Below are 19,069 nucleotides of genomic sequence, written 5' to 3' on the forward strand. Positions count from 1 at the left end.
AAAAATTTCAGTTTGCTCCTCCTTTTAAAAGAAACCATAACTCACCTGAGAAATGAAACAGAAACTCACAATTACAAATGCGTTCATAGCTAATGCGTCTCTCCAAGTGACAACATTAAGATGGCAAATGAGGTAGGCAAATACTGTATATATTTTAAGTATAATTAAAAAAAAATTGTCAGTAACAATTCCAGTAAAATTACATGATTATAGATATAATTTTAAAGCAAAAACTGAATGTAAGAATCTCATACTAAAAACAAAAATCTCATTATTTGCTGCATTTGCTAAGTAATTGTATTTTAGAAAGTAATATCCTTACTGAAACTTTAACTTTATAGAGTAGTGATATGATATAGTATCACTGGAAAATCTTAATTTCTCAGAGTAGTTTTTAAAAGTAGTTTCTCTTTCTGTTTTGGGGCAAATTTGTTTCCGCATACGTACATTGTTGATACAGTGAATTCAGAAAGCAGTATTTCTGTATCCATGTTCAAGGTGCAAAGTTTTTTGACTATATATCAAACATGTCATTGAATGTCATGGAATAGCAGATTTGATGTGACTAGATAGTTGAAATATCATTATTATTAGCTTCCCAAGGAGCTTCTTCCACAAGAAGCATGCAATTATAATGCTAGACGCTCTGAAGGCCTGTTCACACCAAGAACAATGACTATAAAGGTAATGATAACTATATTTGCATCCACACCAACGAGCAATAAAGGACGAGGCTGAATCCAGCTTCTTATTCGCAGCTTCTTATTGACGCTATCCAGTCCACCTTAAAAGACGCGACGCTTCCGCGTTTGTAGCTTCTTATTCAGCTCAACTTGAAGGACCGTGTGGTTTTTCTCTTATTCACGCTTTTTATGTTATTATTGTCTATTTTCAGGAAAAAAAATTAACTATTCTGAAATGTAAATAACACCGAAATATCAGTGAAAACTGTAAAATTACAAAGGTATATAAAAACAATTACATCATTCTTTTTGCACGTCATCGCACGTCATGCATTAATGAATCAATTGAATTAAAAATAATAAAGCAAATATTACAGATTTCAGTATCACAAGGTCGAGACTATACCAGTTCCAGCTCCCACTTGGATCCAGCCTCTTATGAAGACTTCAGATGAAGGACTTCAGAACATCAAACATGGATGATTATACAAAATGATCATGTTATCATTGCTTTGCATGCACACTACTTTTGCTTAAAAGTAGTAAATACTACAATTTGTATATCTTGCAAATGTATGTTCTGATATCATCTCATAAAAGAAGACCATTGTGTTTTTGTCACATATAAACATGAATTTTCTATAAAGCTTCTTTTAAAATATGTATAGTGAAAAGCGCTATACAAGTGAATGTGAATTAAAATGCGTTGAACTGAAAGAACCCTTGCATTGTTGGTTACTGTACCATTTTGAAGTTATGGACCCAATCTCACACTACAGTTTGGAGAGCCATTACATTGTTGGCTCATTTGGGGTGCTTGACCATCATCATTCAAATTTTTAGACTTTTTTTTTTTTAATCGTTATGCTGTTATGGACTAAATTAAATTGACAAAGCGTGACAGTACATGATTGTTACGAGTGCTGGTGTAGAGACGAGGCAGTACAAGGATATCCACAATACAACAGTATTTATTCTTACAAGAAGACAGATACTACCAACATACATAAACTAACATTCAGAACGGACAGGGAGTGAAGGGAGTGAGTCCATTATAAAGGCAGTGCTGATGAGAAAGTCCAGGTGCAGGTAATCCGTGATGAAGGGGAGAAGACGAGGGAAGTGAGTGCAGGTGTGGAAACAGGAGGATGATGGGAAATAGAGTCCGGGAGACAAGGGATCTGTGACAATGATGAAGTGGGCATTTATTTCTTTCACCTACATAGATAGGCACATTCCAGAGGGCTGTTTCATAAAACAAGATTAGAAAACAAGCCAGGCTTAATTTACTTAGTCAGACTTGTTGTCAGCAAATTCTGTTTCATAAAACAAACTTAAATTAGTTCAAACTCAGTTACTCTGGCAACTTATGCTGGGAAACTAGCCTGGTCTGGAGCAGGCTAACTGTCAGGCTAAGCTGAGCTTCTCTAACACTGACCAATAGCAACGCAATGATATTACAGCTGACTCTCTCACATACAATAATTTGACTTTATTAACATATAAATAAATAAATTTAAAAAAAATGGTGTAACTTTAAGGCATTTTTTTATTAAAAGGTAAGTATGATGAACCAAAACATTTAAAGAGAAGTAATTTCTTAAAAATTAAGTGTTATATAGCCCACTGAATCATTCTCAGACTAATACTGACAACAATGGAAGCACTTGGGAGAGAACTGTCAGGAATTGTGAAAATATAGCAAAAGTAACACAGAAATTCAAAGTCAATAGACCTGTGACAAGGCCACTGAAACAATCAGGCCTTCATTTTTAATCTTTTATTGAGTGATGAGTGATTTTTTTTTTTTTTTTTTTTTTTTTGCTAGACAAAGAGCAGGAGAAATACCAAGTGAGTGTTTCAGAGCCAGCAAAAGCTATGAAAAGAGTGACAGAGTAAGATGAAGCCTGAAGAAGTGACATGCATGGATGTTGTCCACACTGGAACAACCCACTGTAGTCAAGGCCCATATTTAATCTATACTCTGTTCTTTATATATATATATATATATATATATATATATATATATATAATTCAGGTTGATTGGGACACTTTTTCTCAGTCATTTCAATAGCAAAAAGTGTCCCAATCAACCTGAATTTTATATATATAGATATGAATACGTTTCTCTCTGGTTTTGTTTGGCAGCTGTAGTACCTTTATTATTAGAAGAGCAGAAATTAAAATCACAAAATTAAAAATTCAAATAAATATGCACAGACTAAATTTTAATTGGTAAGATGAATCTAAACTCAGTAATTGGCCCAAAGTATATTGATTTACCCCATTACATTAGTCCATTACAGTTACGATCATAAAAATACACTTACTTGTAGATTTAAATGTGTACATAAGGCACATTTAATGTCCAACATCAAATATTTTAGCGAAATGTCTATTTTAGAATTATTGCTTCTATTGCATTCCGTCTGTTTAGCGCGCATGCGCGCAGCAGCGCTCGTTCAATATGAGGTTTAGCAGCAAAATGGAAATATTTGCATGACTTTATAACATTTACAGATGGAGAATAAACTTGTGAAAAGTAAGTTATGCACTGAGGAAAACACCATGTCTCAAACGCATAAAATAGCACAAAATGTATGCCGTTTCCTATGGTGGATCGATTTGATCCATGATCGACCTCTAGGGCTGCTTAAGAAAAGCGTGCACGCAAAATTATCTTGACTAGATGAACCTGGATCGAATTAGCGGGACTGCGTGAACTTCAGTTACCTTTTATGAAACCGTTTTAGCCCCAACTCATTTGTTAGGTTAATTCAAGTCAGGTTTTGGAGTTTAATCCTCGCTTTTCTTAGCATCTTTTATGAAACAGCCCTCAGGATCAGTCGTTCTCTGGGTTTGGTGTCAATATAAGATTTAATTGGACTAACAAGGACGTTTTCAGTTCTAAAACTTACAGGATTTTCTTATCCCTTTAACTGCCCCACCAAGAAAAAGGCATTTGAAAATTTTTTTGTTTGCATTTTTTTTTATCTCATTATGTCACTAGTTACCTCACTCTGTACCACAATGTATTTTTTTTTTCAATACATCCAATACATTCAATACATATGGCACTTAAAGGTAAAATAAATAAATTCATACACATATTATGAAAATCAGAAAATATGAACTATAATACTTATTTATTTAAACATAATCAAAATAAAATAGTTTTATATATTGAATCTTGTTTATTTATTGAAATATTCCATAAAATATTTCAGATTTTCATTGTATGACAGGAAATTACATGTTTTCTTGTTTTTTTTAACAATAAACAAAAATAAATAACACAAATAACTAAAAGTAACAAAACTAAAGACATTACATTCTTTCTGCATTCAAAAACTAAAAACAAAATAGCAAAAGATAGTAATATAATGGCATTTTAGGCTTTTATGATTCAGGAAACACCATCAAGTGTGGTAGTGCAACAGAATTTTTCTTTTTTTAGACATATGAACATTTCTCTTCTCGAACGGGGTGATTTCTCAGCAAATAGTCCATTCTGACTGCAGAAATGGATGATCTGAAAAGAGTACCTTAGCTATTCTGCATTTACCTTTAAGTGACAAATCAACCGTTTGGTTGAGCATGTTTTTGAAAAATTATTAAAAACATACTAAAGTTTTTTCATGGCACCAAGTAACATAATTTTGTAAAGTTAGGGCTCTTACAGTGTAATATGTCAAAAAAATTGGCTTACCTTGCAAATTTTCACCAAGAACAGTTCACATGGCAGGAGTGATTTCTTTGTTTCTGACATACGTGTTACGCCTGTTTCACACATAATCCGTCTGCAGTGCATGTGCGGTCCGTATGCAGTGCGTATGTGTTGCTGAAGCAGGAAGCGGCCATTGTGCTTTCACACAGCACACGTTTGCAGTGCGTAAAGTTATATTCATTACGCTTATATATTGACAGTTGCTGGAGTAGTTTAGTACACGTAAACATGACACAAAGATTTGAAAACTTACTGTCGACACCAACAGTCAACGAAACTGCTTCCCAAGCCTTTTCCTTCGCATTCAAATATTTATACAATACATTCTGCGGGTCACACAGAATTTTATGTTTTTCCACCTCAACGATGAGACGAGTGTCATCCATGTCACCTTGTTTTTGAATAGGTTGGTTTAGGTCCGCCTGTCACGTACTTGGGTAAAGTTGGTTTTATATTCGCACATTCGGACTTCTGATAAATTCAGACTTTCCAATAAATGTGCAATAAATTAAATGTTTGCGAATTTTAAGCAGCGACATGATATTGACAACCAACGATTGTCAACTTACAACATTTTTTCACAGTCGATCAAAATAGTCAAGTATTGTTTTAATGGCATATTTACTTGTGAATGTCCACTGAATGTCCAATGTAGTGTGATTAACAAGGCTACTGAATACGGATGTCCGAATGTGTGAATATAAAACCAACTTTACCCAAGTCACGTCATTGCCTGCTGGGATGCGAGTTTCCCTCCAACGATGGGGAAAAACATATCTGATCGCATTATGCAAGTAAACACTGTTCATTTTTTTAAAAATAAAATTATTGTTTTGAAATGATACAACTGAACTGTGTATCCAACAATCCATGTTCAATTGAAATGTTTCCTTTTGGCATGAATATAGCTTGTTGCTGGCATGGCGTTAAATCAAAAAAAAAAAAAAAAAAAAAAAATCCTTTATGTAATGTACTAAATATACAAAGTAGTTTAAATGTGCATAATTTCTTTTTTTTTTTACAATTTCAGGTCAATCCATGTTCATTTTGCCCACACACAAAAATAGACTCGGTACGTAAACGATCGCTGCACTGCTGCAGACGCACCGCTCCTGGAACGCAATGACGGACCGCAACCGCGTGCAGTGTGAACGCTCTAATACGTTAACATGGGTGCGTAAAAAAATACGCAACGCATACGCACTGCAGACGGATAATGTGTGAAACAGGCGTTAGAGGAAGTGTTGTGACAAGTGCTGTTGATTGAAACTCTGACATCTAGTGGATTTTTTTGGCATAACATACCTCAACCAGATGGTAGAGATGGCTCAATCAGCTTGAGTTAATTTAGGTACTCCTCTCAATGAAATATAGTGACTCAAAATGGTAGTTAAAGGGTTATAGTATGAAGACCTCTTAGAAGACCTTGGGCCCCAAGCAGGCTCTGGTACTGGAACAGAAAGTAAAAACTCTGTTAAACTATACATGGGTTTCATGTGACGTCACTGTATTCTATCGCCGCCATATTTGTGTCCGGTCACAGCTGCGCGCCCTGTTAAAGTCTATGGTGACAGCAGCTACAACTACCAGAGGAAGGCCAACGAAACGCTCTCAGAAGGTTCACAACAAGTTTATAATATATCTTGGATATGTGGTGCTGTTAGCCGTTTCAACAGTCGTCAGAACTACAGATTTATTTGATCCCAAAGTAGTTAGATCGGCAGAATTATTCAGAAGGGACCACACCACTGGCAGCCAAACAGCAACGCACAACATTAATAACTGCTGGGACTGTCATTTACATAACATTGTAACGAGAACACTATTGTAATAAAATGTTGTGAATTCTCTGTGTTGTTGTTTCAGCGTGTTGTTGTGGGAAGAGCGCGTCGACTGAGTTTGATTACATTGATTACATAACTTGTTCAAACTTCACTTGTGCATTCGTGTCATTTTGTACAGATAAAACTTATTAATTTTATTAAGTATAAATATCTGATTATTCTCATAAAGGATGTGTTTCGTTGAGATAAATAACCCACAGAGCTGATGATCATCTATAGCTTCAGCGCGAGCGCTCAAAAAGTAGGACAAAACATTAATATGATTGGGACTGTCTTCTTCTTATACATGATATTATAATCGTATATACTTGTAAAATAACGTTGTGAATTATTTGGGCTTATTTGCTGTGTTTCGGAGTTTCAATGACATTACTTCAAGTTCATCTGTGCGTGATTTTGTGCAAATACTAGTGTAATATTTTTATTTTGTATTAATATCTGGATTATTTTATATAGGATGTGTTCCGTTGAGTTAATTAACTTTCAGTTTATGGGTTTTTTATTCTCTTCAGCTTCAGCGTGCGCAGCTCAAACAGCAATGATTAAGTCATTAAAATGTTTAACGTTACTACACAGTAATATTAAAACTTTAATATTTCTTTTAGAAAATGAATGCATTATTTTTAATAACTAGCTCTTATATTGTTCTAGTATTATTTTCATCAACACATAGTTTGATTAATAATAAGGATCATGAACAATAACAGATTTTTTTTTCTCAAATCATCTCATTTTGATAACAGTATTATTTGAGCTGCGCGCGCTGAATGAACACCCGTAAACTGAAGCGCTTTGCTAGAAGGTTAATTAACTCAACGGGACACATCCTATATAGGGTAATTCATATTTATACAAGATATACATAAAATTACAACTTATATTTGCACAGAATCATGCACGCATGTACTTGAACTAAGTAATGTAGTCAGCTGGTGTCGTGAATTTGTTCATCCTGTAACAACACGCCGAAACACAGCAACTAGAATTCACAATATTTTCAAATAAATTTGTAGTTCTGACGACTGTTGAAACGGCTAACAGCACCACATATCCCAGATATATTGTAAACTTGTTGTGAACCTTCTGAGAGCGTTTCGTTGGCCTTCCTCTGGTAGTTGTAGCTGCTGTCACCATAGACTTAAACAGGGTGCGCAGCTGTGACCGGACACAAATATGGCGGCGGGCATAGCGGAAGTGACGTCTTTGAAACCCATGTATATAGTGTGCTGTAATAGAAGGCGTGCTGGTCCTCTCCTCTCACATTTGTAAGGTTTAACAACCTGGACCTGGGCACTGCCCCAGGTTCACAGGTGCTCATGTGTTAGTTGTGCTCTCAGTATTCACACAGACAGGCACTTGTAAGCTTGGTGTTTAGGCATTATCGTTCCCAAAGCATCATCAATGCAGTGCAAGTTCCATCGAATGGGAACGTCTCAGGTTACGACTGTATTCATAGTTTCCTAAGTGTCCCTGCCATACTTCCTTCATCCCTGTGATGGACTTGCTTCAGCTAATTGAAGTTAAAGCCGGTCATTCCACATGTGCTTTTATGCTTTCCTGGTCATAATGTCACCCGCTCTCGATGTTTCGTCTCGCCATTGGACTAGTTGACAGAAGGGAACTATGGGAACTATGGTTACAGTCATAACCTGAGATGTTGTACTGACTTGATTTTATTAAGCCCTGTTGGTAAGTAGTGAAAATCCACTTGGTTATTTAAAAACAATGTGTTTTTCTTTCCAGATGGAGAAAATATACAAGCTTTTAGAAAACAACAAACTACAAGGGTTCTATAACCAATTTGTTGAACTTGGGATTGTGACTGTGCAAGATTTCATTGACGGTGTAACTGATGAAGACTTGGACAACATGAGTAAGATTTGTGAATAAATTTTTTTCTGAAAAAGTTACTACCTTTTCTTATAAAAATACAATAATTTTTACATTATTACATTAAATTATTTTGGTGTCTTCTAAGATTTTACCAAGGTTCAGAAGAATAGATTTAAAAACATGATAAGGGACATTCAGAAACTTGGTGCAGGTCCTCTCCAAAAAGGATCAACAACAAAATCACTGGAGGCATATTGCCTGTATTATTCATTTCCAAAATGCCCAGAGCAAAGAGAAATACTTGGTAAGTAGTACTAGTATTAAGTCTAACTTTGAATGAAAATAATGATTTGTTTATGTGATGTTTCCAAAATGGAAATCATCATATTATGACTTTGTGTGTTTTGCACAGATATGGACCCAAACCAAAACACAATGGAGGATCTTATTCTGAGGATTGGAGTTTTTGAGAACATCAGTAACCAAATGAGTGTGTGCCTGTTCACTGGTGATGGAATGCCTTTGACAGATGATCCATTTTTCAATACATGTTAGTTTCATTTATATTATAAGCACTTTCTGAGCATTTAATGCCTTAGAGCAGGAGTGAAAATCTTCCTGGAGGGCCACAGTCCTGCAGACTTCAATCCCAAACCTGCTATAACACACATAGCAGTTTTCAAATAAGCCTAAAGGGCTCGGTTGCCTGGATTAGGTGCATTTTAATTAGGAAACTGAAACTGTGGCCCTTCAGGAACTGAGTTTTGCACTCCAGTTCAATGATGCCAACACTGAAGTTCGGTTGATAGATCATTTTTGAAACTACACCATCAACTTTTTCTTTTCAAAAAGCATGCACCTAGCTATTTAGCTATTTTAAAAATACTACATGGTTAAAAATTGCTGTAAAAAACAAAACAAAACAAAAAAAACCTGCCAAATTTTGACAGTAACATGCTGTTTTCCACTCTGAGGCTGTGTTCTAAATCACACCCTATATCCTAATTAGTTCACTAATAGAGTCCATTTGACAGAGTGAATAAAAACGTGTGTGAATTCAGACACTGATGAACACCTGCTGCTAACAAGGAGAATCAAGAAGGAAAGAGAAACAAGAAGAACAGAAAAAAGATGAAATCAACTGAAGATTAAAGAAGATATTAAATTTCTCAGGATCTTATTAAACAACTCCACAGCATTAACAGCATTACCAGCTTCACTTTCTTACCAGCTTCACTTTCTGTCATACGTCTACAGAAGTTCTTATTGAGAACTAACAGAGATTAAGATGTTTTATTGTTTCATTTGACGTTACTATGATAGAGATCAGTGCTCGCTTTAGTCGGGCTCTTGACCCACATGCTGTAACTGTGTCTTTAAAACATATTTGTTGTGGTGAAAAAAAGGCAAAATAAAATGTGACCGGATGAGGTTAGCTAATTAATAATGGTCAAAATCATTATCTAATTAATTATCTATACTACATTGTTTTATATTTTTGATTATGGAATCCATGTGATTCTCCAGCATGAGATCCATCAGTGTTGTGACTCGATAATATGAAGAATTTTGAAAACAATTTGTTTGCAAATCATTTTGAACTACTGAATGACTCAGAGTCATACAGACATCAACAATTGTCTTGAACAATGGTGACAATCAAAAGCTTCATGTTGCAATGCATGCTGGGTACAAAAATCTTCTATGACTCCCAGCATGTATTGTGGCATGAATAAATTATGTTGTAACACCACCTGAACACAATTTTTATTGTCTTTTCAGCAACATCAAATGTCTTAAACACACCAAAAAAACTAATGTTAAAAAGTCAAGGGTCAAGAGCCCACCTAAAGTAAACTCTGACCTCCCTCATGGTAACGTCAAACGAAACAAAACATCTGAAGCTCTGTTAATTCTCAATAAGAACTTCTGTAGACGTCTGACAGAAATAAAGTCAATCTGGTTAGTGAAGCTGTAATGCTGTTTTGGTTGTTTAATCCTCCTTTGCTGAGATCTTGAGATATTTAATGTCTTTTGTCTTCAGTCGATTTCATCTAAGGCTGTGGCTGGAAGTCTGTTGTAGTTATTGTGTTTCTGCTTGTCTTTTTTTCTGTTTGTGTTGTTTCTTTTCCCTCAGTGATTCTGTTTGTTAACAGCAGGTGTTCATCACTAATTCTCAATTATCACTTGATTAATCACTTAATTATCTCATCAACTTCAACACTGCTTCAGTGTTACTCTAACACTCTGTAGTGTGGACAACCACAGCTGCCAGTAGATTACCATAAAATCAAGGGAATATACTGTAAATTAATTTACGGCAACAAATTGTAGAAAAACAGCAATTTACTGCCAACCCTGCTATAAAATGGAGGAAAAAACTGTAATATTCTGTAAAACATAACAGTCAGATTTTCTGAACGAAACAAGTTAATTTTGCTGAAATATTAGTGAAAGTTAATAGAAAAAGTTATGCAAAGTCAATAACTGATAAGGAGAGTAAATATTGAACTGAAGTGTTGTATGTGTTTATATAGGAGTGATCTTTTAGTTTAATTCATTCATTTTAATTTATTCATTATGCTGGAGAATAGAACCTGTGCTTCAGTCAACGATGAGCTAAGAAACACTGATGTTATGCTGCATTTTGCTTTATTTAAAGGCATTACTGCGTGGTTACTGATGTAGTAATAAACTGCTTTCTAAGCACTTAAACACATATATGTGTGTTATTATTAGCTTAGACAAACTGCAAAGATTTGAGTTAAAGTCATGTTCTTAATTATTTCACTATGATACGTTGTTTTCACAGTTAAGAAATATTAATTTTCAGTTGACTCAAATTAAATAATTTCACAGTACTAACGCTGTATAAAGTTTTTAAACTTGAACTGTTTGAAGCAATCGGTTTCCCAAATGAAATTAGTTCATTTCCATGGTAGTATTATGGTAACATACTGTAAAAAAGGAGGGCTGTAAATTTACAGCACAGTCTTTTACAGTGTACATGCACAGGGTTGGCATTGTCATGTGGCATCATGGAGTACTAAAGTGTCCATTGAATGCACATGTCAGAATCTTGCTATAGTAAGAGGTCATCCAGGTACTTTTTGCCTCCTGTTTTTCAAATATGTATTCAGACATACTACTCTGTTGGTGTACTGTTTTTCACATACTATAGTAGGGAAGTATTTGATTCAAAGTATTTTAAACACAGCAATTCTATTAATGGTGCACTTTAATATATTTGTCATAATAATACCATGATCAGAACGCAATCTGTTTCAAAATTACAATTTTCAGCAAAATATTTTTTTTCTCTATTTAATGCTACAGTCTAAATCACAGTTCCTCACATCTGGCCCTGGAGGTCCACTATGCTGCAGTGTTTAGCTCCAACACTGATCAAACCCACTTACCTGTAATTTTATAGTAACCTAAAGACCTTTATTAGCTTGTTCAGGTGTATTTGATTAGGGTTGAAGTAAAACTCTGTAGAGCAGTAGACCTCCAGGACTGGTTTTGAGGAACCCTGGTCTAAATGATTGTCTATTAACAATGATTACTGTCTAATGATAATGTTACTTTCTCACTGATTGTACTCAGAATAATTTTTTGTCTGTTCTCACAGGGTCCTTGAAAGACAGGCACATTGAAAATGGAAGTGAATTGTATGCCATATTTACACCAAAAGAAAATTTAAGAGAATCTCCCAGCCAAACCCTGCAAAACAACATAAGAAATGAAGGCGAAGACACTGTCTTCTGTCAAGTGATGCTAAAAGTATCAAGCCTAAAATGTTTTTGCTACAAAAAAAAAAAAAAAAAAAAAAAAAAAAGAAAATTCTTATTGCCAGAACCATAAGGAAATATGTCTCTGGAAAATTATTTGCATTTAAGTAATGAATTGGTTACATGTCAAAAGCTGTGTAGATACGCTTCTTTTGTTATTAACTTTTACACCTGTCTTTTGAAAATACATTAATTTTGATACTTTATAAGGTGATAAAATTGTAATCTTAGTGTTCTATGTAAATTATTCAATATATGCCAGAGCATATAATTTATTTATACACTTTTATTTATTTATTTATTTTTAATAAACAGGGCAGATATGAAATCCATGTAGACTTGGCACATGACACACTGGCTCAGTTGAGAGGACGGCTTTCACTCGAGAGTGGAATACCATCACATTTGCTTCTCTTGAAGTAATATATATATTTTTTGACATACTATACAAAGTACTAAACTGTAACAAATACATCCCTGGAAATTGGTACTTGTGTCTATGGGTTAATTGTCAATATTTAATGTTGCCCTTCTTTATAGAGACTATGAATGGAATGTCAGTGAACCGCTGTTTAATCTTGGGATTAATGAAGACACATTTCTGGATTTCTCTCTGTCTTCATTTCATGATGAAACACCACAGATGATTGAATTCTGCAGTGATATCAAACCATCTGTGAAACAAACCGAGAAGGGTCTCAGCATTTTTTTCTCAACTTTGACTGCCATTGTAATTTTCCCTTTCTGATCTTTATCTTCTTTTATTATTAAAATAATTATCTTAACATGCAAAATAGTGATGTCACAAGATGTTTTATTTCAAGCCATACTGTAAAAGTTCTGTGTGTTTCTATGAAATAAATTTTGGGGGTGATTAATCAAATCAATCACCTACTCTGAATTTCTAGAGAATGAAAAATCGTGGAGATGGGTTCAAGAAAGTGATTGCATATATTCGAAAAATAAGTGGATGCAATGCCTTAGCCCAGAGCTTGTATCAGACTTTTTGCCGAAACGAGGCTGGTACACGCATCCAGAAGGTGAGTATATGTTGCTCTTAAATAGAATCAAATAGAATCAATAGAAACATTTATTTATAATGATGTTATAGATAGATAGATAGATAGATAGATAGATAGATAGATAGATAGATAGATAGATAGATAGATAAAAAGATATAATGATAATTTTGTTGTATTGTGTTTCAGATAGCCATTGTTGAAGGACTTTACTATCTCTTCAGGGAGTTGTTACCCAGCCTTACCAAAAGATCTGATGACCGGATAATTGAGGACATTGATGTTTTTGAGTATGCCCCAGTTTGCTGGGCCTACCTTATGTCTCAATCAGAGGTATAATTGCATTAATTAATGCACATTTATAAACGTCTCAGAATTGTTTAATTGGTATAAATTGCTATTGTTTTTTATACAGGGAATTTAACCCATTTATTTCAAATTAATATGAACAGCTCATATTGAGAATTAAAACTAATGAGAAGCAGACACAAGTTAAAAAAATAAAAAATAAATAAATAAAAGAGTTTGTAGTCTGAATACAGGTAAAGTGGAAGAACTGTGAGACACTTAAGGTTAATTAATCTTATACATGCATATGAATCGATGATTAAAAAGTAGTATTAAGTTCATCCTATAAGATTAAATAAAATTGCTCTCTTTGTTCTGTCATTATTTCTGGGGGCATGTCATATGTGTTCCACTTTACATGTTTTCACCTTACTGATGTTTAACACTAGCACTTTAAGAGTCATACCAACAAAACAATGACAGTTAACAACCACTCCTAATGATTCAGTCATTTAAAAAAAAAAAAAAAATCTCTGCAGGATGAAAGCACAGAGCGTGAAATATACGCCTCAATGTGCATGAAGGCGCAGTCAACAAATCTGCGATTCTCTGAGCCGGTGCGTGTACCAGGTGTGCCTGAGGTTTTTGAAAGGATGTATGTGCTGAGTAAAATTAGAGGTAAATGTCTCGTCCTTTTGATTGTTTGTGTTGTATGGCAGGTTATATATTTTGCAGTTATTTTGATTATCCCGGCATAACAGCATGTACTGTATGTCTACTGTATGTACGTGTTATCTGTTAGTATTTCCAGAAATATTGATAATATTGATATAAATAATTTTAAGGAAACAAATCGATATTTAATCAAGCAAAGTTCATTATTAATGTCAGACAAGGATAAAATTTATGTCTTAAACATTTCGCCGCCTTCTTCTTCTTTTTCTTCTCATTATGTTTTTAAAGAGGGTGAAAAAATTCCTAACTGCAGTGAGCTGAACCTTAAAGAAACATCAATTAAAAAAGCAACTGATGTTGAAAAGGTTTTGCTCAGTCTCCCTCCATTTATGCATTACTACCTTCAATGGACTGGCTATGATGGTACTACACTTGGTTCCAGGTATAGGACAAATCTTTTCATTGGTTTTCTCTCTCTTTTTTAAACTTTCTGACTTTTTGTACATAGTTATAATTAACATAGAATGAAACATTATATAAATTATGCATCTATATTTTCTAAAATGAATATGCATGTGAAAATATCTTATTACGTTTAACAGTTTACGTTACTTGCACGTATCACATATAGTTTGAAAATGAAATGCCCAGTAATTGGCACTGAAAAAATAATGCTCATTGCTTTAGAAAATAATACACTAAATCTTACCATAAAATTAAGTGAAAAAATAAGCAAAACTTGAAAAAGAAAAAAAATGCAGATTTACTGAAGCAGCCACTTGTACAAATGTTTGAGCACTTACGCTGAGAGTGTTTCATGGGTCTAGTACCAGAGCACTCCACATCGTAAGTGTCCTACATGGCACACTTCATATAAATTTGCGGTCTTGCAGAATGCAGGTCACTTTTTTGGGGGCTTTTTTGAAATGCAAACACCTTTTACAAGTGGAAGTAAGCTTTTTTTTTTTTATGTGCAAAGCTACTTTAGTTAAATAGCCTAACTAGAAGAAAAACAAAGGGCAATAAACAAAACTCTTTGCTCAACAAACCACTGTGTTTAAGATTACAATTTAAAATAATATGATAACAAATACAAGTTTTCAACATCAAGGTGCAAAACACAAAATAAAATAAAAATAATAGGAAGTGCCTGACACGAGAAGCCACTGAAGTTAAAAATGGGCACATCTGCTCTTAAATTAAAATAAGCATATATGGCCAACAAATGAGAAAGAGTGGCTCAGTGTAGCACTGTTCCTCACAGCGAGAAGGTCCCTGGTTTGATCCCTTGAGTCCTTTCTGTGTGGAGTTTGCATGGTTTACAGACAGACCCTTCTCCAGCTATTAGGCAAATTTACTACACCAGAAAAGTTATTTGTTTTTTGTCTGATTATATTATACAAAGGTTAAAATATTTTGGTTAATTAATAATATTAAAAACAACAACAGTGTAATGCAATTACTAATTGGAAGAGGACATTAAAGAGCCATTTTACCTGATTTAACCCATAAAAATGAGTTTTTTGTGTTGTTAAAAATTATTTTTTGATGTTATCATAAACAATAAATAATCACATGAATAATAATCATATGAATTATAACATTTATCCATAATGCTAATCCTGATGACAATGTACTCTTTTAGTTTCAACATCAATTCAGAGAAAACATTTCTCCAAATGAAAAAGGAAGTGGAAAAGTATCCTCATCTGATGATAACTCCACCGCTACATCTAAAGGATATCGGAATTGAAGGACCACGCCTGATTCATCTCAGTCATGGTAAATTGTGTCCATTATAAATAGTGTTAAAGGATTAGTTCACTTTCAAATAAAATTTTCCTGATAGTTTACTCACCCCCATGTCATCCAAGATGTTCATGTCTTTCTTTCTTCAGTGGAAAAGAAATTAAGAGGAAAACTCTTCTCCATATAGTGAACTTCACTGGGGTTCAACGGGTTGAAGGTCCAAATGTCAGTTTCAGTGCAGCTTCAAAGAGCTCTACATGATCCCAGACGAGGAATAAGAGTCTTATCTAGAGAAACCATCGGACATTTTCTAAAAAAAATGTAAATGTATATGCTTTATATAAACAAAATCCTTCCCTATTTATGGAAAAAACAGAACTGGCGCTGCGTTCATTCCGTAAGTAGAATAGGGAAGGCGTAGAACATACAGCGTAAGCTTTTTGAAGAATACGGAAACCAGAAGTACGTTCAAGGCGATATTTTGTGTTTATAAAGCATATACAGTTGTATTTTTTTAGAAAATGAGCGATGGTTTCTCTAGATAAGACTCTTATTCCTCGTCTGGGATCATGTAGAGCTCTTTGAAGCTGCACTGAAACTGACATTTGGACCTTCAACCCGTTGAACCCCAGTGAAGTTCACTATATGGAGAAGAGTTTTCCTCTTAATTTCTTTTCCACTGAAGAAAGAAAGACATGAACATCTTGGATGACATGGAGGAGAGTAAATTATCAGGAAATTTTTATTTGAAAGTGAACTAATCCTTTAACACTGATATTATTATACACTGTATTACTAGTAGATCATCACTAGTATTATTCAGGGCTATTAACAAATATTTTACTATTACAGAAAAAGTTGGTGTGTTCATTAATAAAGATAAAGCAACACCTCTAAACATGATTGTTTTTGACCCTCTTGCTGGAAAAAACGTCACAGTGAATGTATTTGAACTGGCTCACATGTAAGTGAATGTTTTCTTTGTTCATCTATCTAATCAACTTCATCAAAATGATGGATTACAATCTTATCTTGTTCTGTCATATTTTTAACACCTTATTATAATACAAATCTTATTTGCTAGCCTAATGTGGTATATCTGCATGTATCTTTACTTTCAATGTTTGATTAGCATTTACTTTTAGGACTGGGTGGTATAAAGATCTATATTGTGGTAGCAATATAAAATGAATATTACTAGAGATTTTGCTATTTCATGTGGTGGAATGTAAATATCAGTGCTGGAAGTTATTGGCACGTTTTATTCATCAAGTGAAGCTGGCCATGAAAAATAACTGAATTCTTGCAGTATTTAGCCTATTACCTTTTTAGTTACACTTTAAATATTTAGGACAGCAGCAACACTGCTCAGGCAAAGAAAATATTTATAAACTTTTAATGATTTTGTTATTTTATTATATTTAAATGAAGTAAACAAAGTAGAGTTTTATTTATATTTTACCAATGACTACTGTATTGAAAAAGTAGCACCAAGAAATTTGTAAACCAATGTTTAAATTGATGAGCATACTGTAAAATATAATCACAGGACAATGTTTTATTAATATGTAAGCTTTACAAACAGCCTGTGACAGATTGTACTTTAAATGACTTCCTAGGCTGAGAGATGTCAGAGATGATCTAACTCTAAAAGTCACTAAGACTCCTAAAGAAGCTATTGTGGTAGGTTTACTGTTATACAGAAATTTCTAATATCAATTATTGTACTAATATTATATATATTATTGTATATATATTTGTATTGTATTTTGTTGCAAGAAAAAGTTTGTGAAGCACTTGCAGAATCTGTGAAAATGTGAATAATATGAACACAATAAGAGAGATCATACCAAATGCATGATATTATTTTTTTTTAGTACTGTCCTGAGTAAGATATTTTACATAAAAGATGTTTACATATAATCCATAAGACAAAAAAATAACCCCATTCATAAGTATGTGAAGCATTGATTCTCAGTACTGTGTGTGGCCACCTGATGATCCACGACTGTTTGTGTGTTTTGTGATGGTTGTTCATGAGTATCTTGTTTGTCCTGAGCAGTTAAACTGAGCTCTGTTCTTCAGAAAAATCCTCCAGATCCTGCAGATTCATCAGTTTTCAAGCATTTTTGCATAATTGAACCCTTTCCAGCAGTGACTGAATGATTTTGAGATCCATCTTTTCACACGGAGGACAATGTTTTTTTTACAGTGTGTTCAGGGGACAGGCAGCTAGCGGATAGTGAGGAGATGTTTGCTGTATGTAACAAAAAATGTTTTGGCCTAAAAACGCTTGACATCGCTTAGAGCACCTTTAAAAAAGGTTCAAACATTCACTGATGCTCCAGAAGAAAACACGGCACATTAAGAGTCGGGGGTGAAAACTTTTGAATTCAAATATCAAGGTAAATTGTATTTAATTTGTCTTCCAGGAAACATGCAAGTATCTTCTGTTGCTTCTGAAGGGCAGTACTAAATGAAAAACAATGATATTTAAACAAAATAAGAAAAATTGTGACATCTTCATCCTGTTCAAAAGTTTTCACACCCCGTCTCTTAATGCATCGTGTTTCCTTCTGGAGCATCAGTGAATGTTTGAACCTTTTTTAATAGTTGAGTTTGAGTCCCTCAGTTGTCCTCAGTGTGAAAAGATGGATCTCAAAATCATTCAGTCACTGCTGGAAAGGGTTCAATTATGCAAAAATGCTTGAAAACTGATGAATCTGCAGGATCTGGAGGATTTTTCTGAAGAACAGAGCTCAGTTTAACTGCTCAGGACAAACAAGAGACTCATGAACAACCATCACAAAACATAAAAACAGTCGTGGATCATCAGGTAACCACACACAGTATTGAGAATCAATGCTTCACATACTCATTTTTTGTCTTGTGAACTAAATGCAAACATATTGTATGTAAAATATCTTACTCAGGACAGTACTAAAAAAATAATAATATCACGCATTTTGTATGATCTCTTATTGTGTTAAAATTATTCATATTTTCAAAGATTCTGCAAGTGGTTCACAAACTTTTACTTGCAACTGTATATATATATATATATATATATATATATATATATATATATATATATATATATATATATAAATTTGTCTTTTTTTTTTAAAGGTCCTCTTTGATTCAAGTTCCTCCATGGGTGAGGAATGTTTTGACGAAGACTGCAAAATGAAGCGAATTGAAGCCCTCAAAGAAATATTCGACAGCTTTTCAAACAGATGCATGGCTTATAATTTTGACCAAGTTATTTGCCTTGTCAAATTTGACTCTGTTGTAAAAACGCTTCACACATTCACAGAAACAGTGGAAACCTTTAAGGTAAGTTAAGAGACTTGTATCATTTTAGCTTTTTTTAAAGGGATAGTTCACCCAAAAATGAAAATGTGATGTTTATCTGCTTACCCCCAGCGCATCCAAGATGGTGACTTTGTTTATTCAGTAG

General features: G+C 34.0%; 1 protein-coding gene across 3 annotated transcripts in view; it reads left to right on the forward strand.

The window, feature by feature from the left end:
- The window catches only part of LOC137006429 (uncharacterized), a 43,966-nt gene continuing 24,897 nt past the window's right edge, over positions 1 to 19,069 (forward strand). For all 3 annotated transcript variants that reach the window (XM_067367189.1, XM_067367187.1, XM_067367190.1), the window contains exons 1-15: positions 1 to 132; positions 7,998 to 8,127; positions 8,233 to 8,391; positions 8,500 to 8,637; positions 11,719 to 11,870; positions 12,194 to 12,297; positions 12,419 to 12,608; positions 12,787 to 12,918; positions 13,087 to 13,230; positions 13,725 to 13,863; positions 14,149 to 14,302; positions 15,506 to 15,642; positions 16,462 to 16,573; positions 17,229 to 17,292; positions 18,739 to 18,945. In XM_067367189.1, the coding sequence (XP_067223290.1) occupies positions 121 to 132; positions 7,998 to 8,127; positions 8,233 to 8,391; positions 8,500 to 8,637; positions 11,719 to 11,870; positions 12,194 to 12,297; positions 12,419 to 12,608; positions 12,787 to 12,918; positions 13,087 to 13,230; positions 13,725 to 13,863; positions 14,149 to 14,302; positions 15,506 to 15,642; positions 16,462 to 16,573; positions 17,229 to 17,292; positions 18,739 to 18,945 (1,974 nt within the window). In that variant the 5' untranslated portion in view covers positions 1 to 120. The remainder of the gene's footprint in view (positions 133 to 7,997; positions 8,128 to 8,232; positions 8,392 to 8,499; positions 8,638 to 11,718; positions 11,871 to 12,193; positions 12,298 to 12,418; positions 12,609 to 12,786; positions 12,919 to 13,086; positions 13,231 to 13,724; positions 13,864 to 14,148; positions 14,303 to 15,505; positions 15,643 to 16,461; positions 16,574 to 17,228; positions 17,293 to 18,738; positions 18,946 to 19,069) is intronic.

The sequence above is a fragment of the Chanodichthys erythropterus genome, chromosome 18, assembly GCF_024489055.1.
Source record: "Chanodichthys erythropterus isolate Z2021 chromosome 18, ASM2448905v1, whole genome shotgun sequence".
Taxonomy (NCBI): domain Eukaryota; kingdom Metazoa; phylum Chordata; class Actinopteri; order Cypriniformes; family Xenocyprididae; genus Chanodichthys; species Chanodichthys erythropterus.